Raw genomic sequence first — 24,445 nt, forward strand, 5'->3', positions numbered from 1 at the left:
TCATCCAGATACAGAAATCAGAATGTTAGCTACCACTTGCACTTCTAGGAAACAGTACTACCTACTTTTTCCAGAGGGGTTTTTGGTAACAGTTCAAGCCCTCTCCTAGGCCTCGAGGTGAAAAAAAAAAAAAAGAGGGGGTGGTATGATGGTTGGGAGAAGTAGAGTTTCTGGGTTTTGTACTGACTTGACCTTACTGTACCAGTTCTGTTCCAGCCGTGACCTATTTGAGATCCCTGGAAATGATACTTGATGATTGGCCAGTTTCTCTGGTTGCAGGTCCTGGAGTTCACGGCTAGCCTCTGTGTTCCACTGGGTTTGGGAGGACACCATTTCTTCTTTTCTTAGGGTCCACAGGTCTGCAGTCTGTGCTCAGAGTCAACGCAACTCACAGTGAAAGTGATGCCTTTTCTCCAGTTGCACAAAATGAGTGTGAGGTGGTTAGCCAGATCAGGAGCTCAACCTCACTTAGAGTCCAGGTGGGAATGGGGCCCAACGGGGGTGAGGGAGTGGGGAGGTGTTAGCCCTGAGGACAACTAGAATGAGAAGCCAGCTGGGGGAAGGAAGATTTTTGTCCCCTCTATAGAAGGGTGGAGAGTTTCTTCTAAAGAACAGTCATGATTCTGCCAGTCATTTGTGGGAGTGTTAGGACTTTTGAGCCCTTTTCATGGCAATAGTGGAAAAGAGCAGCATGGTGTCTGTTAGCAACTGGACATGCTGCTTGATTATCTGGTGAAATGGGGATTGGCCCATGATGCCATGGAGGTACCCACTGGGGTTAGTACTGGCCCGTACTCCTCCTGGGGGCTTATCCCTGTTGGTCAGGGATAAACATGAATCAAAAGAGAGAATCACACATTTCATAATTTAAAAGGAGCGGATTGGGGGTTTCCATTTGTAGTACATTGATAGCCTAGTCTCCCTCTCAGATTACTGTTATTATCAGCTCTTTTATCTCTCATGTCCTTTCTCTCTGTCTGCAGCCTACTGCTCTGATGCCGAAGGGGAGGCAGAAAGTACCACACTTGGACGCCCCCCTGGGTCTGCTTACCTGCCTCTGGCTGGAATTAGCCGGCCTCTTCTTACAGGTTCCCTGGGTCATGGGCCTGGCAGTGACAGGTGGGCCTGGCGCCCAGGGTCCAGGGGGGCTGAGCTGGGCTGTGCACCTCAACAGCCCAGAAGGCAAGAGGGAGGAAGAGACTCTGGGGCAGCAGGCAGATGCCTTGGCCCAGGCAGCAGGGCTAGTGAATGCTGGCCGCATCGGGCAGCTTCGGGGGCACTACCTCTTCGTCCAGCCAGCTGGGCACTGGCAGGACCAGCAGGTGGAGGCCATCCGGCAGCAGGCAGAGGCCGTGTTAGCCAGACATGAAGCTGTGCGCTGGCACTCAGAGCAGAAGCTCCTAAAGCGAGCCAAGCGCAGCGTCCACTTCAACGACCCCAAGTACCCACAGCAATGGCACCTGGTAAGTCCAGCCCTGCAGTTTTCAGCTTCAGGTGTGGGTTCTGGGTACCCAATTCTTTTTTGCTTTGTTTTGTTTTGTTTTTGTTTTTTTTTAAGCTGAGCCAGCCTGCCACCTGTTGGCAGCTCAGCGGCTGCTCAGCTCGGGCCAGGAATTGAACTGCTGTTGCTCAGAGCTCAAACTCTTGAGCGAGCTCTTAACCAACTGAGCCACTCGGCCGGCCCCTGGGTACCCAATTCTTTAGTGGGCTTTTGGCTGTATTACTTTCGGTTGCCCCCATCTTTTGCCTGAAGAGACATTTCTGTGGGCTTTGGTGGCCCTCTTCCTCAGGCTCCATCTTTCCGGTACTCACTTCTAGAGAGCCAGTGGGTTCAGTGGTTAGGGCATGGGTGCTGGGGCCAGGATGCCTGGGCTCAAATTCCAGCTCTGCCACTTGCTAGCATGTGCCTTTGGGCAAGCTGTTTAACCTCCCTGTGCCTCAGTTTCCGTCTCTGTAAAATGGCGATTATAATGGTACCTACCTTGTAGAGGTAGTTAGAATAAGCGACTTAACGTATGTATGCCTGACACATGGTAAACACTTTATAAGTGTTAGCTGCTAACATTATGTAATGATAATACAATATACATCATGTGGCATAATAATTGTATTTTCCAACCTTAATCCTGGCCACCATGTCATCTTTGTTGCCCATGAATGCTGCTGGGCTTTCCTGGAGACCTAGGCTGTGCATTGCTCTCACCTGTCCCTCCTTGGCTCCTTCCCCATCTAGATCTATTGGTCCACAACCTCTGGGTGGCTCTTTGATAGCAGCCAAGAGTGAAAAGGGGCTGCTAGCTGTAATTTGTATGTCTGTGGCTATGCTGTGTGTCGCTGGACTCCCAAGACTTTGAGACAGTTCGTGACCCTGTCTTTCCTACAGAATAACCGGCGGAGCCCCGGCAAGGACATCAACGTGACAGGTGTATGGGAACGCAACATAACTGGGCGAGGGGTGACTGTGGTGGTAGTGGATGATGGAGTGGAACACACCATCCAGGACATTGCGCCCAACTATGTGAGTGGCCCTGGAATGACCCCTCCCACCCCCAAATCTTACCTCCTTCTTGATATTGGCTCAGGCTTGTCCCTTTTCTTAGAGGTGACTGGGGCAAACAAAATGGCTTGGGAGGTGCCATGCTACTCTTCAACTGCTTCCCCAGCCAGCATTCCAGGTTGGCAGTTAAGACACAGGGAGAGGCTTCACCCTCAGCAAGGGAGAGGATCCCAGGTGACACTTCCTGGTTCCTGGTGCCACTCCCTGCCCTGGGGAGTCAGGAGTGGCCCCTGTAGGCAACTTCCCTCTCCACACAGGTTCTAAGCACCTTCCTCTCTGGACAGCCTGGCCTTTAGGTAGCCCTAAATCCTCTTTATCCCAGGTTCCCCAATTCATGGAGCAGTTTCCTGGGTACATTTCTACAATGGGAAAGAAAGAAGTTTTCTGAGAGCTGTAGCACTTCGCAGTTTTGCCCCAGTGTGTCCTGTCCCCATATTTTGTAGCCTGCGTGGTTTGCAGAAAGAAATGGGCCTGCCACCCTGGCTCAGAGCCCCAAACTCCCAGTTGCCCTCTCTCCCTGAGCTCCAAGACCTGATGACCTCTTATAACCAGTGAGTGACCACCTATTGCCCCCCATCAATGTTTCAGAGCCCTGAGGGCAGCTATGACCTCAACTCTAATGACCCTGACCCCATGCCCCACCCGGATGTGGAGAATGGCAACCACCACGGCACACGGTGTGCGGGAGAGATTGCTGCGGTGCCCAACAACAGCTTCTGTGCGGTGGGAGTGGCATATGGGAGCCGCATAGCAGGTACCTTCCAGTCTAGCCTCAGTAGGTCTGTCCTGGGATGACAGTCTTCATCCCTTGCCCCATCCCCCGAATTCTGAACTGTCTTTATCCTACTCTCAACACATATAAGCAGAGAACAAAGGGTAAGCTTATAATAGGTGTCGGTAGGACAGATCAGTTCATTGATTTTTTTTTTCAATGCAGTAGCGTCTCAGACATGCTTTTAGCAGCAAACCCCACCATATAAAACAGATAAAAGTGGGAATGCTCTTGATGTGGGATGGAGACCTCAAGCCCCACCCACTTAGTCTCCTCTTCCTTCTTTCTAATCTTGGTTATGCCCCATCAATGACCCAGCTCATGGCAATGATACCTCCTTGACTTATCTGTGTTATACTTCTATTTTCAGTTTGCCAAACACCGTCTCATCTGTCCTCCCTCCTTGACCCCACATGTCTGTGGAGGCTCTTCTGTCTCCCAGCTCTCCAGCTCCCAGCCCTTCTGATGGTGGCCACTGTCCGTTCTCCATCCTTTCAAGAGAGCTGAGCAGCCCTGGCCCCAACTGGGTTTTTTTTTATGACTCCTTCACCTCTCAGTCTTTTTCCATCAAAGGAGAAGGTGAAGGGAATGAATGGGGAAGCCCTCCCCATGATTCTTCATAAATGCTTGGAACCCACAAATTGAATAGATTGGCTGTATTCCTCTTAAATTCCAGCAGAGGGCAATAGCCCTCTCTGTGAATGAGGCTACAGAGGGAGCCAGCAACCACCCTTCAGGGTCCAAGTCCCTTCAGAAAGCTCCCTTGTCCCTCCGTAGTCACCAGGATGTGACCTACCCCATTTTAAAGGGTGAAAGTAGGCGTCCATGGCAGTAGTTAATCGTAATGGGCGCCATGTATTGAGCGCCTTCTATGTAACAAGCACCACACCAGTGTTTTACGTGATTAAAAATAAGAAGGGGAACCCAGCTACCTACATTCCAGCCTGTGCCTCTTCCAGCCAGACCCCATGATCCTTACAGGCTAAGATTTAGCATTATGTTAAAAAATATGTCTGGACAGGTACATACACGTGGTATAAAAAACACAAGAGTGCTTAAAGGGAAAAGTAAGTCTCCGCGTGCAGCTCCCACCACCCCGTTCCCCATCTTGAGCTAATGTGGCCTTACTACCTAGGTATCCGGTTACTAGATGGACCCCTCACAGACAGCATGGAGGCCGTGGCATTCAACAAGCACTATCAGATCAATGACATCTACAGTTGCAGGTGAGGCAGAAGCAGGAACAGGTGATAGGGCAAGAGGCTGGGGTACCTGGGATGAATTCTCCAACGAAAGAACAGCAAAATGGGCTGACTCGGGCAGGTCCCAGCAGGAATCTTCTCATTGGGTTCAGCCTGTAAGTCCATTGCTCTCATTTCTCCAGATCCCCAGCCACTGGGGTCTCAGTCTGAAGGCCCACGTCACCCCAGTAATCATGTTGCCACATGAGGAGTGCTCCAGGCTGCCCCATATTTATTTGTTTAATAAACTCATTAAGGCCTCTGGGGAGAAAGTGGGCTTTCCTCTTTAACCACAACTAATCTCAAGGCCCAGCACCAATCCGTTCTACCCTGTACACATAAATGCACCTGCAGCTGCAGGTTATGGCTATGGCGGAGCTGGGGGATAGGTAATGAGGAACGGAGATTGGGCTTCCCCCGTGGCACTGTTGGCACCTGTTCTTCTCCCTAACCAGTATCTCCCTTAAATCCATGACATCATCCTCAATGTACCTTTCCTCTTAGAGAAAGAATAGAGAACTCCTCAGACCCAAGACCTTGCGCAGATTGAGTATTGCCTGCTTGGGTGCTCTTCCATCAAGCCTAGTAATAGATCCCTGGATCAGGAGAGGATGGCCGCCTGTCCCTTTCTACCACTATGTACTGTCTCCTGCTCCCTGGGACCTGAGAAAGGGTTTTTAGGAGCCAGTTAAAATAGTCCTAAATTAGGAAAGTTTCCAAGCAAAAGAACCTTAGCACATACTTCTGTTTTTCACTTGGGTGTGGGGCTGGACCTTTGAACCCTATGTCCTTTAATCATGGGAGTCCTGCTGCAACCCTTTGGAGGAGAGTAAGAGGGGTGGCCAGTTGGAACTGGGGCCTGAGTGGGCAGCCACAGCCTGGCTCTGGCTCTTCCTCCTGGGTATTTCTCAACAGCTGGGGACCAGATGATGATGGGAAGACAGTGGACGGCCCCCATCAGCTTGGAAAGGTACCTGTGAACCGCATTAGGAGACCCAGTTCCTAGAGGAATTCTACAAGTCACGCCCTCTCCAGCCCCACCCCCACTTGCAGTGCCAGTCCTGTGCCATCTGCCCCGGCCGCCTCCTTTGGGGAAGAGCACGCCTAACTAGAGATGGGGGACTGTGGGAGGCACGGGCTCTGAGAGAGAGATGGAACAGCGCTCTGAGGTGGCTTCCCTTTGATTCTGTGCTCGGCGCCCCATTCCTGGTCCCACCCTCTCTGATCAGTAGAGCACATCCATCAAACAGTTGCTCAGCTAACAGCGTCCTCCCCTTCTTGTGTCCATCTTTAAATCTCTTTCTTCCATGCCCAGTGCCTTTGGGCTTCTTTTCTTTCCTTTCTGGAAAGGGAGGAGAAAACAACTGGTATGGAAGGTAGAGGTCTTTCTATGAGTTTCTCAAGTGATCCCTGGGTGTTTTTCTCCTCAGGCTGCCTTGCAACATGGGGTGATGGCTGGCCGCCAGGGCTTTGGGAGCATCTTTGTGGTAGCCAGTGGCAATGGGGGCCAGCACAACGACAACTGCAACTACGATGGCTACGCCAACTCCATCTACACAGTCACCATAGGTAGCGACCTTGTGGTTCTGTGTGTGTGTGTGGAATTCAGTGGTGAAGGGACTGTATCTTGATGTGTGTGTGTGTCACTCGGTGAGGGGATTATGTATCTTAGTGCGCCCTGGCTTCCATGTGTCTAAATATGTGAGCACGATCTTCTCTTCAGCCTCAGATAGTTAGGAGGGACTCGCCCAGCTCTCAGAAGACCTCAGGGCTTCCTTATAAGTCACCATACCATGGGAACACTTTCAACCCAGCATCTGGAGGTACCCCACCCCAGCTCCACCTACTATAACTGTTTAGACCTCTGCTCTGGCCTCTCTTCCCATGTGCCACTTGCCCCCTGCTTGAAGCCTTCCCTGACCCCCCCACTAGCCTGAATTAAATGCCCTTTACCTGTGCCCTTTACAAATGCTACCATAGCATTTGCCGTCCCAGTTGTATTTACTTACCCCACTTCCTCCCTGGCTATAGTGTCCTTGAGATCAGGTCTGGCCTTTTCCATATGGCCCCGATGCCCACACAGTGTGTGACTCACGGTAGATAATTAATAAATGCTGAGGAAAATTAATGTGTGACTGGATGAGTGGGTATGGAGGTGAAATGCCCCCAGTTTTACCCTGGAGCAAGCCTGTTGAAAGAATGGTGTTTAGGACACAGAATACCCTCTGCCACGTGAGGTTGGCTGTTTAGGTGAGGAGTGGGCACGCTGAGGCACTTGGGCCACTGAAATCACTTTTTAAACCCAGGACAGTCTCCCAGCTGATAAGGCGAAGGGAACTCGGCTCCACTTTCCCCTACTCTGTCCCCAGGTGCTGTGGATGAGGAGGGACGGATGCCTTTCTATGCAGAAGAGTGTGCCTCCATGCTGGCGGTCACCTTCAGTGGTGGGGACAAGATGCTCCGAAGCATTGTGAGTGCCTCCTGGGCCCTCCACTCATGGCCCCTGTCCACAAGGCTCCTCTCAGGCAGCACAGCCATATTTCTTTTTGTTCTCTGCTTCCCTGTCCTGTCGCTCAGGTTCCTCTTCCCTAACAGATCTGTATCTTTAAGGGTATGCCACTGTTGGAAGAACGGAGCTGAGGACTGTAAATAAATCTGTGACAATGGTATTTATCTTCAAATTTTTAACTTACAAATTTATATATTATTAGAGGAACTACTAAGCATCACATTGATTAAAGAACTTCTTTGAAATGTCATCCTTGGGTAGAATTTGGGCTGTGGCTAATTTCTGAGGGATTAAAAAGAAATCATCATCCCGTGGCTGTTCAGCCCTTATGTAAATACTGTGCGTTCTGGTCATGTTCATTATCAGAAATAAAGTTAGTTGTTGTCTTTATGGGATGGGTGAGATAAAGAATTGGGAATGCTCTGTTAGCCCAAGAGACAGCTCTTTCTTTGGAGCTAGAATTGGGGTCATAGCAAACAAGAGATTGGAGCAAGGGAGTGGAGCTCCTCTAGCTATGGGAACCTTTTAAAGAATTCAGGATCTAGTAACTGCACCCAGCTGGCTCAGCTCCATCCAAGCAACTTTAAGCCAGGTCTCTGGGCCATCATCAGAGAGCTCCCTGCCTGTCCCTGCTGCCTATAATAGAGTAACATGGGGCCAGGGCTCCCGGGCGAGAGCTGGGCTAGAGCCAGGTGGTGTCAGATTTCTCCAGTGGCTGGGTTAGGAGGTCTCTATGGGACCATTGGGAATTAGGCTGCTTTGTCTCCTGCTGGGTCAAATTCATTTTCCAAAACTGAAATTTTGTTCTGCCAGTAAATGACTTCTGGTCAACAAAATGTTCCAAGGCTCTGTGCCAGTTGACCCCTAGTCCCCCTCCTCTTTCCCGGGGAGAAGAGAAAAGAGAGTGGACGAAAGTAAAAGCGCGAGAGGCTTTGCTCCGCAGACAGACAGGGGTCTGGGTGCAGAGGGCACCCCCCTGCGCCCCCACAGGCCATCCTGGGCTAGGAGGAAGCGCAGGAACGAGCTGTGCTCTTCACACCCTGGCAGAGCTCTCAGGAACTGGCTTCCTCCTGGTCCCAGTGGGGCTCCCCAGGCGTAATCGTCAGTCTGGCTCAGAGTGGCCTGGCTTTTCTCCTAACTCAACTCCACTTCTTACCCCCACCACCACCTTCCATCGGAACTATAACTTGTCCAGAAATGAAAGAGTTCGTTTTGCCAAGTTCCCATTTTTGGCATGTCCATGCCTTGCAAACCTCCTGTTGCCAGTTTCTGTTCAGTGACCAGCTAGGTGGAGCTGTCTTCCTGAGGGCAGGGTGTGGAGGCACATACTACCCACCATTTGGCTTCCAGGGTCACTCCCCTGGACTTCCCTGTGGCTGGGGCTCCTGCCACCGTAGGCAAGTTCATGGGCCTCACAGCTACACATGACCGTCACTGTGAGGTTCTTTCCTTAACAGGAAAAAAATCAGTCTGCTCCCTGGCACAGACCAGCCTTCCCACTCTCATTGAGACTACAACTTGGAGTTTTTTCTCTTTTCTTCTGGGTGTGCATGGTGTCTGAGTGAAAATTACATCCCTTGGCAGCTGCTGTAACAGCTGGAAGGGAAGCAGTGAGTACAATAGAGAAAGGGCAGCTCTTGGCAGACGTTAGGACCCGGGTATCTGACCCAGAAGAGAAGTTTGGAAGAAAAACATTCTCTGGTCTTAACATTGGCACCATGTGCTTCATCCAAAGTGCCAATAGTGGAGTGGATTTAGGCGGGGCCCTCCTCAGCTAAAACCCTTTGTGGCTCCAGGGTTCATTAGAGCATAAAAAGAATTTGATGCGAGACAGATGCCTTCCCTCCCCCGCAGGGAACTCTCCTCCTTCCCACCCTGACCTTCACCCTTCACTCGGAAACACAGGTAGAGAAAGGGGGACTCATAGAAACCACACTGAGGCACCAGGCCCAAAGCAGTGAGGCAGCTCGTCCTGTCGATTGCCACAGGCAAGGGCGGACAAGCAGTGTAGACAGTAGTCCCATGCCAAGCCCACAGGGTGGGCAAGGGAACAGTCCCTTCCTCCCTGGGAACACACTCCCTTGGTTCTCACTGATGTCACCCCAGCCCCTTATTCCTGAGCTGCCAAGTTGGATTTCCTTGAATGGTGCTGTCACTGTTGTCCCGGCTCCAGCTGGGGCCCAGGAGCTCCCTGGCCACTTCCTCTGCCTAGCAGGGTTTTGGGATCTGGAGGGTTGGGACTGGATGGTTAGGGTGGAGAGTTTGGGAATGGGTTATTAGAGCAGCAGGAGTCAGGAAATTCTCCTCTGCTCGAAGGCCTCTCCCATGGCTCCATCTCCTTTCCCCCACAACCAGACCCTCATAAGTAACTCTTTAATTTGTATTCTCCTTTCTCAGCTCTCCAGAGAGTCTCTTTTGAGTCCTAGAAGGATTGAGGATCCCCTTTGTCCTGTGGGCCTCCCTCCGTCAAAGATTCAGCCCTCACAAAGGAAGGGTCCGCCTGAGAGACTTGTTCTGAAGACAAGTCTGTACCCTGCCCACCACAGCACCTGTGAATGCAGTCTCTAACCCGATCCTCCTCCCCTCATTCCACTTCCCAGGTGACCACTGACTGGGACCTTCAGAAGGGCACAGGCTGCACTGAGGGCCACACTGGGACCTCAGCCGCAGCCCCCCTGGCAGCTGGCATGATAGCCCTTATGCTGCAGGTGCGGCCCTGCCTCACATGGCGTGACATCCAGCACATCATTGTCTTCACAGCCACCCAGGTGAGATCCTAGCAGGAAGACAGACGGCCTGGCCCCGCCTACCCCAGAGTTCTGGTTCCAACTGACTTGCAGGTATCAGGAGGCTTTAGATCCTAAACGTTAGGTGCTAAATCCCTTTCAGAGTTGCATGTATATAGAACAGTGGTGGGGGCCCCATCAAGACCTCCGACCTCACCTCGTGTGTACCTATTCTGCTGATGCCATTTTACCTGCAAAGGAGATCTCTCTGGAGCCTGTGCCTCCTGGCTTTCTCTCTAGAAGCCCGCCATTAGGGTAGTGACATCACAGGGCTTTGACCTTTTGTCCCAGCTCTCCTTGGGGAATCCATTCCCAGGGGCCTGAGTGGGGGAGCCCGGATTGGATCAGCCAGCAAGGCAAGCAGGGAAGCCAGAGTTAGGTTGTGGAGATTACTTTGGAAACCCAAGAGACTAACCAGGACCTCTGTCCTCTCAGTACGAGGATCACCGTGCAGATTGGGTCACCAACGAGGCAGGCTTCAGCCACAGCCACCAGCATGGATTCGGCCTGCTCAATGCTTGGAGACTCGTTAATGCAGCCAAGGTGAACAGGTGTTGACAGGGCAGGGAGCCCTGCGTAGAGTAACCAAGGGAGGGCAATGCCTGAACCATTGCTTGGCATGTTGTAAGTGCTTAACGTTCATTCATTCATTTACCCTCATCCCAGCTGATAGCCATTTTATAAATGAAGAAGCAGGCTCAGCACTATAATTGAAGTTTCCATACCATTCGCGGGGAGTAAATGGGACCTGAGCACAGCTTGGGACTGTCAGGATGCTCTGGCTCTCATCTTCCACCCTGGACACAGCCATTTCCTCTGGCCCCTTGATTTAGTGTCATAGGGAGCACTCCAGGGTGTCAACGGGAGCCTCAGAAGTGAAAGGAGAGAAGAAATAGAGAGCTGGGTCCTAAAGATCAAGTTGATGGGAGGGGAGGGACGGAGAGAGAGAGAGAATTCAGTCTTGTTTGTTCATCCACCCCCCAAACCCCCCTTTCATTTAACAGATCTGGACATCTGTCCCTTACTTAGCTTCCTACGTGAGCCCCCTGTTAAAAGAGAACAAGGCTATCCCGCTGTCCCCCAACTCACTGGAGGTGCTGTGGAATGGTAAGTAGTCAGCAGAAAGGGGGTTAATCTTGGGCTTGAGGTTGGGCGGGGTGATGGGGAACTCATCCTCCCTGGGATCTTTAGGAGCTGAGCTCCAGCCAAACCTGTGGAGTTTTCTTTGACCATTTTAGGACATGTTGCTGCTTCTGAGTTGGCTGCCCCCCTGGCTGCTTACACAAGCCCTTGCGCCTGCCCAAGTTACTAGTAGGGAGAAGGAGCTGCTGAGCAACTGATGAGAAAGGCTGGTGGGGGCAGTGGGAGCGGACTTGGGGAGACTAGGCAAGAGCTGAAAGATGTTCCTTTGACTTCCATGCTGAGAACTTGCCAGTGGCCTTTGGGTGAAGTAAAGGAGTTGGGAATTTCTTCCTTTGATTCTCAGCCTTGTCTGATACAGAGAGAGTCACATGGGGTCTGTTGGAGGTGGGACAGGAGAATCTGAACATCTCCCTAGGCTGTAGCTGCCAGTCTGCCGCCGTGTCCGTCACACCCAGGGTCACTGGGGTTGTCTGAGGTCTGTAAGTCAGAGATGTGGTTTTGTGTTGAGCATTGAAGCTGAGTCCCTTCCCAGAGAAGACGGAAGCTGGGCTGGGAAGTTTGTGCTAGAGGGTCATCTGTCTGCAGCGTTCCCGGAGTTCCCACCTGAGGGTTTCCCTACCTCTAGCTCCTTGGGGGAATCTGTTTTCCCCCTTGAGAAAATTTGACAGTTATTCGCTATTTTTTGTGAAGATCGAAGCATGTCATGTTTTGTGCCCAAACTAGAACGCCATTCTCACTTTTCCCATCCATGTAGGAAGTGATCAAACCAGAGCAATGACAGAGAAAGAATGACGAAAGAAGGGAGCTCAGAAAGGAAGGTCAGGGGCAGCTTCCCTCGGGTGGAGGCATCACTGGGAAGAGTCCATCGTCCTTCTCCCTAAGCATGTCCAGTGCTTGCCCACCTCTAGGTGGAAGGAATCCTTGGGTGCAGTTCACTGAATTGTCCATAAAAGGAATTGTCTTGGGTGAAGCATCGCCCAAGGCAGAGAAGTTCGGGAGCAGCCCCAGGAATGCAGATCAGTCGAAACCCCAGGCTTTGATTTGGAAACTCCTGTGTCTCAGAGCTAGTGTGCCTTTTAACTTTTGCCTCTGACCCAGCACCTCCTTCTATCACTTAAGGAACAAAGTAACCCACAGGCACATCTGTCAAATGAGGGGTCCGCTTAGGAGAGAGTTAGGACCCTTTCTAGCTTTGTCATCCTCTGTTTCCCACTAACCAAGGACGTTGCCCCAGCATGTCTGACAAACTTCTGTAGGTACAGAGGCATTTGGCAACTGCTCGTTTGTCACAAGGAAGCATGAGAAAGGACAGACTCTTGGGTAGAGGAGGCTGAGGGGTGTTGGAATGGAGAGAGAGGGTGACGCCAAAGGAGGTAGAGACTCTGGGGGTTTTGCTGGCGGACCCGGTCATCAGTTTGCAGGGTGGCAGGCAGGACTTGGCTGCAATTTCTGAGGTCAGCAAAGGTGTCTTCCCCTCTGTTGGGACTCACTCACCCCTGAGTAGACAGAACGGAAGGCACAAGCTTGTGTGTGTGCTTGGAGGTTGAAAGATGTCCACGTAGAGACTGGAAATTGAAGTTTTTGTAAGGTGGAGGGGGCTGAACATGGCTGAGACAGAAGAGGAAGTGAAATACCACTAGGAAGATAGAGCAGTGGTGTCCAAGAGAACTTTCTACGATGATGGACATGTCCTCTATCTGTGCTGCTAAGTTCAGTGGCTACTGGCCATCTGAGGATATTGAACCCTTGAAATGTGGCTAGTGTGACTGAGGTACTACAATTTTATTTTATTATGATTCAGTGTAAATGCACATGTGGCTAGTGGCTATCATGTTGGGCAGTGCAGCTTTAGAGCAAGACAGGCTTTTATTTCTCCCCATTGGCAGGAGGAGATGGGGGAAAGTATTGGGGCCCCTGGGTTCCTTTAGACTTACTCCAAGGCTGAACTAGAGGGTAGGAGGGAGAGTGGGGTTTGAGAAGACTGTCTAAAATATGAGAGAACCTGTGTGTGTTTAGAGAAGATTCCTGAACACCACTTGCACTTACGCTTTTCTCTCCATTTGCAGTCTGAGTATGTGGCTAACCCTCTGCCTAGGCAGTGAACCCTGTTCCTTCACGTCCCCACCTCTTACCTCTGCAACCCAGTCTTGCCCTCTGTACAGATTCTTCCTTCTGCTTTCAGACATCTTCAGTTCACCTGTTAGGAAACAAATTCAAGTCCCTGCCACCCTTCAGCGTGTAACCTTTTCAAATGAATTATCTGAAACAATTGCTTGCTTTTATCACACACTCTCTCCACCACTGACACCTCACTTCGTTACGGCGCCGGTTTTGGTCAGGTCCAGGGCTGGCTCAGAGTTCTTCCTTCCTGACCTTCTTTGTTGCTTCAACCCTGTTGACGAGGCCTTTGTAGCAGCCTCTCTCCTCCTCCAGCGTCCATGGCCTCCTTGCTCTCAAACCTCTTCCAGTTTCTCTGCCCCAGGTACTTGTTTTCTTGTTTGCTTGTCCCGCCGCTCCCAGCCGTGAGCACCTCCTATACTCATTCCATGGTTCTTTACCCTCCCTCAACATCTTCCTCCTCTACAGTGCAGCTGGTTTTCGGGCTTCAGCTACCACTTCTCCCCCAACCTCCCCAAATGATTCCTAGCTCGAAATCTAATTCTTAAAGAGAGAAATTTTCATAGCTTCCACAAGATTATGGGCAAATAAAGCCCTGGGATCCTCTGGCCAGAGGGTAAGAGTTGGAAAAAAACCAACCTCCCAAAGGCCAAATAATAAATGATGATCGTCAACTAAGACTTGAGTGCTTTTTATGTGCTGAGCACTGTTCTAAGAATTAACTCATTTGCTTCTAGCAAAATAATTGTAGTGCTCTCACGTATATGGCCACCCAGTCCCTATATAGACCAATAAGAAAATGCACGTAGCATGCCACTGTGTATGCGTGCTAACACAGCCAAACACTCACAGGGCTCTTTTTAGATCCCATTCCATTCCATACTGTTCTCTGTTTCTATAAGCCCCTTCTCTGCTGTGTTAATGCTCTACCCCAACTGTGCCACGGATATTTCCCTTCATCTTTCCAGTCCTAAATCATCATGTGCTGTTGGACATTCCACCAATACATGACATTTAACATGTACGAGATTTTAGATTTCATTATCACCTCTCAAAAGCCAGCTTGCTTTCCAAACTTCCCCCGTTCCTGTCAGTGCCATTACCATTCCTTAGGCTCCCAAACTTGAAACTCTGGAGTTTTTAGTCCCTCTGTATCCCTTGCCCCTCCCCATGTCTTCCCCTGTCCTTTCTCCTGCAATTTAGTCTTCCATTTATTTCCCTGAATGTCTCTTAATTGATTCATTCATTCATTCTACAAATAACTGAGACCTACCTCATCCCTGGCACTGTATTAAGTTGTAGGGATTCCTGCCCTCAAAGAGCTCACAATCTGATAGGGAAGACAGTCCAGTCTGCAGGTACAGTGCAGTATTATAATCCCTGCAATCAAGATGACATGGGTGTCAAAGGAGAGACGCCTCATGCCACCAGAGAAAACAGAGGAGGGTTCTCTAAGAAACTGGTGACTGACCTGAGTGTCACCATATAAGCTAGCTAGGAGAAGAGGTGAAAAAAGGGACATCCAGGCAGCAGGGGCAACCTGTGCAGAGTCAATGGAATCTTCAGGTAGCTGCGAGTCACGTGGTATGGCTGGAGCATGGGGTATGAGGGGCAGAAGGTCTGAAACTGCAGGCAGCAGGGCCAGTAGAACTGTGTGTGCCGTGGTAAGAAGTTCGGAATTCTGAAGTCTGTGGGAGCCTTCAAGATACATTCTTACCAATTGATGTTAGCATTAAGGGAGAAGGACAGCAGTGAAAGAGATCCTCAAGGCCTTACCTTTTAGAGATACATACTAATCTTCACTCATGAAATGATCTGATGCCTGGGGATTCCATTAAAAGAATCTGAGAAGGGGAAGAAGTAGCAATCAGTGATGAAACAAGATTGGCCACATACAGGTAATTACTGAAGTTAGGTGTCGAGAACAAGTGTTCTCTCTACTTTGATGTATGTCTAAAATGTCCTATAATAAAGATTTGTATATAAAGTCACATAAATAGATTTATAGAAATAAATATATTTTTTAATATATAAAAAGATTTTTAAGTTTTTAACTTGGGCAACTGGTTAGATGGCGATGCCATCAAATGAGATTAAGAACCCAGAAAGAAGAACAGTTTGGGGCAAGGGCTACAGAGTGTCAAAAACTGAGGAAGAGAATTTTGGCTCTGCTATGTTTTAGCCTTCTGTGAGTCATCTAAAGATTATATCCAGGAAGCAGTTGAATAAATAAATTTGAAGACCTAGACTGGAGGTAATGATTTGGGAGTCACCAGCATGAAAAGAGTCTGGGAAAGAATGAGATCATCAGGGTTGGTGCGTAGACAAAGGATAAAAGAGGACCCAGGACACAGCCAGCACGAAAGGAGTGGCCAGAGGAAAGGAGCCTCTGAAGAAAACATCCGAGAAGAGATGGCCTGAGAATAGGAGAAAAGCAGGAGGACAGTATCACCGGAATTGAGGACAGTGACAGTGAGAGAGGGAAGTAGACAAGGGCTGAGGAGCATCCCTGGTTTTATCAAAGAGGCCATTGGTGACCTTGAAAAGAATTGTTTCAATGTACTCATAGGGGCACAAGCTAGATTGCAGTCAGTTGAATAATTAATGGGGACAGAAGATTTCTGGTGAAAGATGGCAAATTGAACACATGCTTTTATCTTTGATTTTTCTCAAAACCTCACCAAAATAAGAATGAAGGAATAACAATGGTATAAGCACAAAGACAAAGAGAATGAGAAAGGAAACCATAGCAAATGAGAGATTTCATCATTTTTGGAAGATGGAAATGAATGGAGAAGTGAGCAGGGCTAAGAAAATTGGATAGCAAATACCTACAAGGGTGATACTAAGATAAGAAACAAGCCCAATCACGCCACAGATCCCCACAGAGTACTTGGAGACTCCGTGTACTACAGAGGACAGAGACGAGATATGAAACTAAAAACAGGGATCAGTTAAGAGGTAGACTCCCAGGGGCCTTCCCGCATCCTTAGCAGCCAGAAGATGGTCCCTTCCTTATCTGGCCAGGAATTGGAAAGTTGATTCTCAGGAGCCAGGGTCTCCCTCTCTCAGTCCTCTCCGTCTCACAGCAACAATGAGACGGAGAGGACTGAGAGAGGGAGACCCTCCCAACAAGCAGCCCCTCTAACCCCAAGGCCCTGGCAGACAGGAGATTGAAAGATCCCTCTCTGGAGAAATGGAACCGTCCCTCATCAAAAGACTTAGAGATGGTACTGATATGTGGGCCCCTCCAAGCAGTAGTCCAGTCCCAGTCCAGTTAACTTGAGGGAATCCCACCAGTTGAAAAGCTCCACCAATGGTTAGAGTTTCCAACTGGCTTTTGGAGGTAATAGGGATCACTGTCCATTTGAAAAAAATCTTCCAAATACCCCCCCCAATTTCTGAGGAAAATTATTTTCAATCACTAAGACCCAGCCTAACTAATAATGTAGGAGAGTAGAATAAGGAAGCTTTCAGACATACAAGTCTTTCTCATGCTCCACCTGTCTAAAAACTGCTAGAAGATGTGCTCCTCTGCAGTGAAGGGGAAACCAAGAAAAGGGAGGGAGGAAAGGGGTGGGCAGAGAGAAAGGGAGAGGGGAGCAAGAGGAAGCAAAGCCCAGTGAGCAGTAAACGAAGGTCCCATCCCAGCAGCAGTGCAGCAGATCCAAGTGGGACAGAAGGTTCCAGAGAGAGACTCTCCAGCCGGAAAGTGGCACTGACGCGTTCATTCGTTTGTAGAATCCTATTCAGCGAGGCTAGGTGGTTCTTTTGTGCAGTTTGGGAAGAAGTAGTGATAGGGACATGAGTTTAAGTAAACGAAAAAGCACGGCAGTTAACTCCAGAGGAGAATACAGCAAATTGTTCTGGAAGTGGCCAAATTCCATACATTTATAAGGTCATTGTATGGTAAACAAAATGTTGATCTAACCAAATATTGTGATATAATTATGTTGAGAAAGCAGAGTAGAAGGCAAGGTGGGGAGAAGGTGCTAGGCATGATATTAAATCCTGTTATGATCGAAAGTTGATAAAATAATGCATAAAATTCATAAACCATGCAATAGCCATCCATGCTTATTACTTAGAAATATGAAGGTAGATTCCAGAAGAAAACAACTAAAAGCAATCAAAAGTGTTTTCTTACGGGGAGTGGATGACAAAGGTTGTGGGAACAGGGTAGGGAACTGCTTTTTTATATTGTAAGCACTCCAGAACCAGTTTACTTTTAAACCCAAGTATGCTATACTGTTGTGATAGGGGGGGGAAATGTTAAGGATGAATGGGAGGGTAAGAAGTAGAGATAAGGAGTATAGACATCTTTTTCAAGAAGTTTGACAGCAAAGAAAAGGAATGATATCTAATACATAATCTTAATATTTACTGAGTACGAGTCTAAGCGCTTTACATGTATTAACTAATTCATCAACCCTATGAAGTAGGTTTTTACAGCTAAGGAAACTAATCCAGTTCTCATAGCTAGCAAAAGGCAGAGCTGGGATTTGAACCCAGGCTGGATGGCTGGAGTCCAAGCTCTTGACAGTAGGCAGAAAGAAGTGAAGAGTTGAGGAAGGGTTTGTTTTTGTTTTTCATGTGCAGTAGCAAATACATAAGCAAGAAGATCCAGCCAAGAAAACGGATAATTGGGCTGATTGAGTTTTGGGCTTTTGCCACATAGTTACCGTGAAAGGAAAAGAAAGCAAAGGGAACTTGAGAGTGTAAATAAGTGAGTGTTGGGGAGATGAGCTGTGGGATCTTTGCCTGTTAAGAAAGAGGAACTTGATGGATTTCTTAAAGAGCAAGAAAATAAAGGGGTCAAGAAGGCAGTGGGAAAGGTGGAAGGACAAGAGGTTGCTTTCAGAGAAGGTAAGGTATTGGCTTCGAAGAGCTGACAGATGGAATTACAGAAAATACAGCCATGCACACATACACAGACATCTAGATGGGTATTTACCAACATGTTATCAAGAGTTGTGGGAGCTTTTTCGTTTTCATTTTTGATCAACTGCTTTTTTAATTCGTCTTCTGTCAGTTTGTGTTTGTTTATATAATAAAAGCCACAAAGAAAGTTACTAAAGCATTCAGAAGTGGGCAGTCCCAGATAATGACAAGGACCAGGCTTTGTTCATGGAAGTGGGTGCAGACATGGGATGGAGAAAGGTCTTTGGAGCTGAGGAGGTAAAGAAATGTGAAGTTAGGACATCAGATAAGTAGACCCATTAACACTAGTGTCGTAGTGGATAATGGGGGGTGGCACTCTTCCATGAATACAGTGAGAGGGTCACTGAGCAGCAGGCCAGTAGGCACAGGGTCTGGGAAGGGACAGAAAGTGTCACAGAAAGGCTCGTGCCTTTCCTTTCCTCTTCTTCAATCCTAGTTATCCGTGCTCAGACCGCCTCAATCCTACAATAAGGCAGCAGCATTTTAGCTGGCCTCCTGTCACTTGTTTCTTCCTACTCCAGTTCATCCTACCCAGGGCTGTTAGGATTAACCTTCCATAAGCACTAAAAACAAAAACAAAAAATAACAAAAACAAAAACTCTATCCTTGCTCAATAATCTATAATGGCTCTCGGTTGCTTGTTTAAATAAATTTTTCTCATGTCGGATAGGCAATGTGCCACTGTCATAACAAGACTTGAGGGAGGCACATGTCACACAAGAGTGTGACACCCAGTCATCACACTTATGAACTACAAAGGGATCTAAAATAAATTCTTAAAACCCTTCTCATCCTCGGTCCCTGCCCCAACTTTCAGCACCTGTCTGACCTTCTTCATCTGTGAAACAGAGGTGCTGCTCTCTGCCCTGCCTGTTGGAATGAATGAATTACCAGGAGAAAAGGAGCTTTAGAAAGAATTATTTCTCGTTGCAACTTGATTTCTTAATATTCCCCAATTCAACCTTCTCCTTCAGGCATTTGTGTTTTTTAAACTTTTTATTTTGAAATAATTGTAGATTCACAGAAGGTTGCAAAGAAATGTTCAGGAAAATTCTAGGTGTCCTCCTCCCGATGTTAATGTCTTAAACAAGAGTGCAATACCAAAACCAAGAAAATGACATTGGTACCACCTAGAGAGTTTATTCCGATTTCACCAGTTAGACATGCACTTATATCTGTGTGTGAGTGTGGCACTGTGCAGTTTTACCACATGTGTAGCCTTGTGTAACCACTACCGTGAGCAAGATCCAGAACAATACCATCCCCACAAGACTCCTCATGTCACTCATTTATGGCCACATCCATCCCCTCTGCCCCATCCCCAAAGCCTGGCAACCACTAATCTGTCTCCATCTTTACAGTTATTTGTGAATATTACATAAATGAAATCATGCACTATGTATCCTTTTGAGTTTGGCTTTTTCGTTCAGCATAATTTCCTTGAAGTTCATTCATTTCAGTAGGTTTTTTGGGGGTTTTTTTAGATTTTTTTATTGGGGAGTTGGGGGGATGGGAACAGACAAGTTGCTGTTGTTTTGCTCTTCAATCTAGTTGTGGAGGACGTTGCTTCACTGGCCCAAGTTGGCACCATCATTGCGCTCTTCCCGGGCGAGGCAGATCAGTCGCCGGCTTCTGGACGGCCGCACTGCTGGCCGCTCACGCTGGCTGCTGCTGCACACGGTAGCCCATGGCAACCCACTGCCACAGGGGCTGCAGCCTACGCCGTCACCGGCGGCGACTCACGGCAGCCCAGCTCCAGGTTGAGCTGTTGTGCAGCATCTTAGCTGTAGAGGGCAGTGTCACTGGCCCTCATATGTGGGATCCGAACCGGGGCCCTCTGGCGTCCCAAGCCAGTTCTTAACCATTGCGCCACTCGGCCGGCCCCTCAGTAGGTGTTTTTTTTAATTCTGTATTGCCCTCAGTATGAAACTTGTTTATTTCTACCTCTGCCTTTGTACATGCCATTTTCCCTTCTAGAATACTCTACCAATCCTTTCTACCAGTCTGCATTCATTTCTTCTTCAGAGTGTCTCACTGCTATGTGCCTAAACCCATCTGACTCATCTCTGTTCTAGTATCAGTAATGTATATCTCATGCCATCTCATTTTCCACTTGCAGGTAGAAAGCAGAGACCATGTCCAACTTATCTTTATATTCCCAGCACCTAGTACAGTGCCTGAAATATAGGAGGTACTCAGTAAATTATTTTTTGGGTGAATGAACGGTTGAAGTTGCTCCATTTAGTTCTTATATTGTGTCTTCGGTTTGTGTTGTCTTCCCACGTGGATTCTAAACTAGACTGTAAAGTCCTTGAAAGCATTTACCACATTCCTGTACACTTGGCCCCAGTCAGGTGCCATGGTATTCATATGTGGCTTCAATGAGCATGTACTTCGTGTATGTTGGGATGAAGTAAGGGCGTACGTGTTCATGGGGCTGGTTTCCCAGCTGCCCAGCCTGACTTCCTACAGTCAGCAGGATGGACCTGGAGATGTCGGGGCTGAAGACCCTGGAGCATGTGGCAGTGACGGTCTCCATCACTCATCCGCGACGTGGCAGCTTGGAACTGAAACTCTTTTGCCCCAGCGGCATGATGTCCCTTATCGGCGCCCCCCGCAGCATGGACTCGTAAGTACCTTCTGAGCTCTCTTTGCAATAAGGGCCTTTCCAAGGGAAAGATACAGGAGAAATGGACACTGGCACTGTCCTAAGTTATCATGGCACTGGCTGGCCTTGGCAGTTGGCAGCCATTTATTGTGCGCTTTGTGCAAGTACTTACAATGTGCTAAGCACTGCGCTTTACATTTATTTTTTCTAATCCTTGTAAGAACCATAAAGAGGAGACTTTCCAACCTCCTTTTACAAATGAAGAAACAAGTCACGGAGCTAGTAAGTGCCTGAGAAAGTAACACTAAACTTAGATCTGTCAGACTCCCCAGCCTGTGCTCACCCAACGTTTGCTTTTTCCACTACAACACATTGACACAAATCCCTCATCCCATGAAATCTCAGGGGCAAGGGACAGCATGTGAGGACCCCTCATGGCATCGTCCCAAATGGCTGTAGCTCAGGCAGGCAACAACTGCTACATTCTCATGGCTACTACAGTAAGAAAATGTTTCCGGGCAAAAGGATCAGTTCCCTGCCCCGTGCCTTTCAGGTTTTCTACTCTGTTCTTTCCCCCAGGGATCCTAATGGCTTCAACGATTGGACCTTCTCCACTGTGCGATGTTGGGGGGAAAGGGCGAGAGGGATTTACAAACTCGTCGTCAGGGATGTAGGTGAGCCGGCCTGCCCTTCCATCAGGGCCCTGCCTTTCGTGATTGTCATCTTGGCCCCTCTGGATCTGAGAGTCCTCCACAGAAATTGTCCCATGTAGAATACATGGGGTTGCCACTGGACCAATAGAGTAGATACCAAGAAGTATGCCCCATCCAAAAAATGAGCGTTGATATCTAAAATTGTTCATTTATACTACTCATATTCCTTCGAGAAGTGACTGATCCATTTTACCTCAGGACAGCAACAAAAATTCCTTGTTGAAACCACATTTCAAGTCCTTTCACATATAATCATCCTTCGGTTAGCCCTGGTAGGCAGGTAAGGGCAGGACTAATTTTCACCATTATTTTGGAAAAACTGAGGCCCACCCAGAGGTTTGAAGTGACTTGCATAAGGTCACACAGTATTTCATTGAGCAGACTGGAAATTGAACCCAACCCTCCCATCTTCCAGTCAAGTTAGGTATTCATTAGACCAGTGGTTTTCAAACCTTTCTTTAATTTAGTAAAAGGACTTTTTTTTAAGCAAAATTCTAGCTGAAACCCCAAAATATGAAAGAGGTAAAGGCAAAATTTCTCTGCTTCAGAGTACTACCTTTCAACCTCCCCGTTCCCATCTCTGAGGACACTGTATAAGGCACATCTGCAGAACCCTGAGGTCAGTGGGACACAGACAACTGCAGCAGACCATGTGGCCGAGTCCGTTTAGGTGGCAGTGAGGGCAGGGCCTCTGCTGTTTGCATGGCTGACCAGAGGGGCATGGTTCACGGACTGCTGCACTTGCTGCCCTAGGAGATGAGACGTCCCAAGCTGGCATCCTCCGTCAATGGCAGCTGACCCTATATGGCTCTGTGTGGAGTCCAGTAGACATCAGGGACAGACAGAGGTAGGTATAGACACATGTCAGAAAGAAAGCAACTCTTGGGGATTGGGGAAACAGGCCATTTAGGGAACCCCCCCACCCTGAGAACCCACAATGCACCCCTCCCCTCAGCTCTAAGGTGGGAGGATGGTGAGAGAGCAGGTGGTACCAAGTTCAGTAGGGCATCCCTGTCTCTTCTTCTCCACAGACTATTAGAAGGTGCCATGAGTGGAAAATACCTGCATGATGGCTTCATTCTGCCTTGCCCTCCTGGGCTGAAAATTCCTGAGGAAGATGGTTACACCATCACCCCTAACACCCTTAAGGTATCAGGGCCAAGACTCACACTGCAGACAGGCAGGAGTGTCCTGGAGGAGTTAGTCCTTGGTGGGATACACAAGGTAATGGGTAGAGGGGGTGGGGAGGCCAGGGTCGTCCCTCTGCTAGCTAACTCTCAGAGGGCGTTCCTTGTGTATGTGGGGTGAGTGGTTTGGGGTGGGAGAGGCAGTCCCTAGTAGGAGAGACTTGCTGAGCTCATTATTCTGGGCTGAGAAAAGCTGCAGGCTTTGGGAAACTCCCTGATTTAAGCGGTGGACTTTTCCCCAGACCCTGGTGCTGGTCGGCTGTTTTACCGTCTTCTGGACTGTTTACTACATGCTGGAAGTATACCTGAGCCAGAAGAATGTGGCCTCTCACCCGGTTTGTAGGAGTGGACCCTGCCGTTGGCCCCAACGAAGCCGAAAAGCCAGGGAGGAGGGGACAGAACTAGAATCAGTGCCACTTTACAACAGCAAGGATCCAGATGGAGTGGAGACAGAAAGTGAAGGCCCTCCCAGCACCTCTGGTCTCCTTGCCCCAGACCTGCTGGATCAAGGGGACTGGAGCCTGTCCCAGAACAGGAGTGCCCTAGACTGCCCTCATCAGCACCTACCCCCAGACCTGTTGCAGGCGAAGGAGCAGATTTGCTGACCCAGGGCCTGACAGACTCGACATCGGCTAGACTCTTCCTTCCCCAAATTGGGGAAGCTTGGATAGCTGCTCCAGAGTCCCAGGAGCTCTGGGAGAAGGCAGTCCTGATGCTTACGTCTGGAATCCAGAGGCTAAGAGCACCCTCTGACTATGCTCAGGGAGGGCCAGGGCTTTCTTAAGGTACAAGTGGCAGAGGAATCGTGCCAGAGGGCAGTGTGGCAACAGCCACTGGATCTTCCTCAAACCGAACAGGAGCTTTTGGTGAGAAGGTCTTGTACAAGGGATTGTCCCCCATCCCCCTTTGAGCAGGCCTCCATCCTCATTTCTCCCGGGCAAGCCCGTGGTATAGGTCATAGGGACCCCCACCATGCATGGGTGAGAAGGTACCTGCCATGGCCAGAAGGGCACCTCAGCAGAAACATCACTGGGGTCACTTGGGAAGAGGACTTGGGTGGGGGTTTAGAAGAGCCCCTGGATATGCCTGTCCACCTAATGATCCAGGACCTAGAAACAGAGGACCTTTCCTGTCTCCCTCACCTTCCTGCCTAAGCCTTGGACCTTGGACATACTGGTATCGCATTCAAGCCCTCAGCCCACACACTTGCCCTGAAAGCAGCTGCCTCCATTATCTCTAATCAGAAGCCAACCGTGAACACACCCCTGACTCCTTCACCATCGCCCCCACCCTTCATCCTGAAGGATCGGTACTATGCTCCTGGCAAAGCTGGGGGTGGGCATGGCCCCCAGGGCTGTGCTGCTTCATAGGGGAGTCTGCAAAGGACTGTGACAGGTGCCAGCCACTGCCACCCCAGCCCTGTGCCCGCGCTGTCGTCCTCTGCAAAGTGCTCAGGGAAATGGCCTTCCCCACCAGAGGCCAGCTGTCTTGCCTGTCGGGCTGTGACTCTTCCATTCCCTCCCGTCTCCTGAGCTAGTTGGTTGATGTAAAAATTTTTTTAACACTCAAGGTTTGGTTTTCTCTTTTCACAGCAACGTTTTGAATTATTTTCTGCACAGCCTTTCCAAAATAAAAGCCTTCCACACAACTCTGCCTCTCCCCATCGCCTTTCCTCTGCCTCCCCAAAGTGAATGCAAGTTGCCAGTGGCTCCTCCTTCCTGCCAGCCCCTGAAAGGTACTCTCCTCTTCCACTGCCGGGCCCTCTGAAAGAGCTGACCCCCTGGAATCATGGAATGTGAGGGGTCCTTCAGAGGACAGCGGCCAGGACCAGCAGATGGTCCTATTTCCCGAACCACACAGAAGTGACTAG

At 49.2% G+C, this 24,445-nt stretch overlaps 1 protein-coding gene across 2 annotated transcripts; it reads left to right on the forward strand.

Annotated features, from left to right (window-relative positions):
• Positions 1-363: 363 nt before the first annotated feature.
• Positions 364-24,429, forward strand: PCSK7 (proprotein convertase subtilisin/kexin type 7). 2 transcript variants are annotated; one of them, XM_019647413.1, is made up of 16 exons: positions 364-479; positions 984-1,463; positions 2,384-2,518; positions 3,146-3,311; positions 4,465-4,555; positions 5,486-5,540; positions 6,001-6,139; positions 6,940-7,040; positions 9,680-9,847; positions 10,301-10,408; positions 10,870-10,972; positions 20,540-20,696; positions 21,255-21,349; positions 22,142-22,235; positions 22,420-22,537; positions 22,818-24,429. In XM_019647413.1, the coding sequence occupies exons 2-16, from the start codon at positions 996-998 to the stop codon at positions 23,178-23,180; spliced, it is 2,361 nt and encodes a 786-aa protein (XP_019502958.1). In that variant the 5' UTR covers positions 364-479; positions 984-995; the 3' UTR covers positions 23,181-24,429. The 2 variants fall into 2 exon arrangements, with proteins under 2 accessions (XP_019502958.1, XP_019502959.1); XM_019647414.1 differs by lacking the exons at positions 22,420-22,537; positions 22,818-24,429 and having other exon boundaries at positions 396-479; positions 21,937-22,229.
• Positions 24,430-24,445: the final 16 nt, after the last annotated feature.

Source organism: Hipposideros armiger, unplaced genomic scaffold (genome assembly GCF_001890085.2).
Source record: "Hipposideros armiger isolate ML-2016 unplaced genomic scaffold, ASM189008v1 scaffold_111, whole genome shotgun sequence".
Taxonomy (NCBI): domain Eukaryota; kingdom Metazoa; phylum Chordata; class Mammalia; order Chiroptera; family Hipposideridae; genus Hipposideros; species Hipposideros armiger.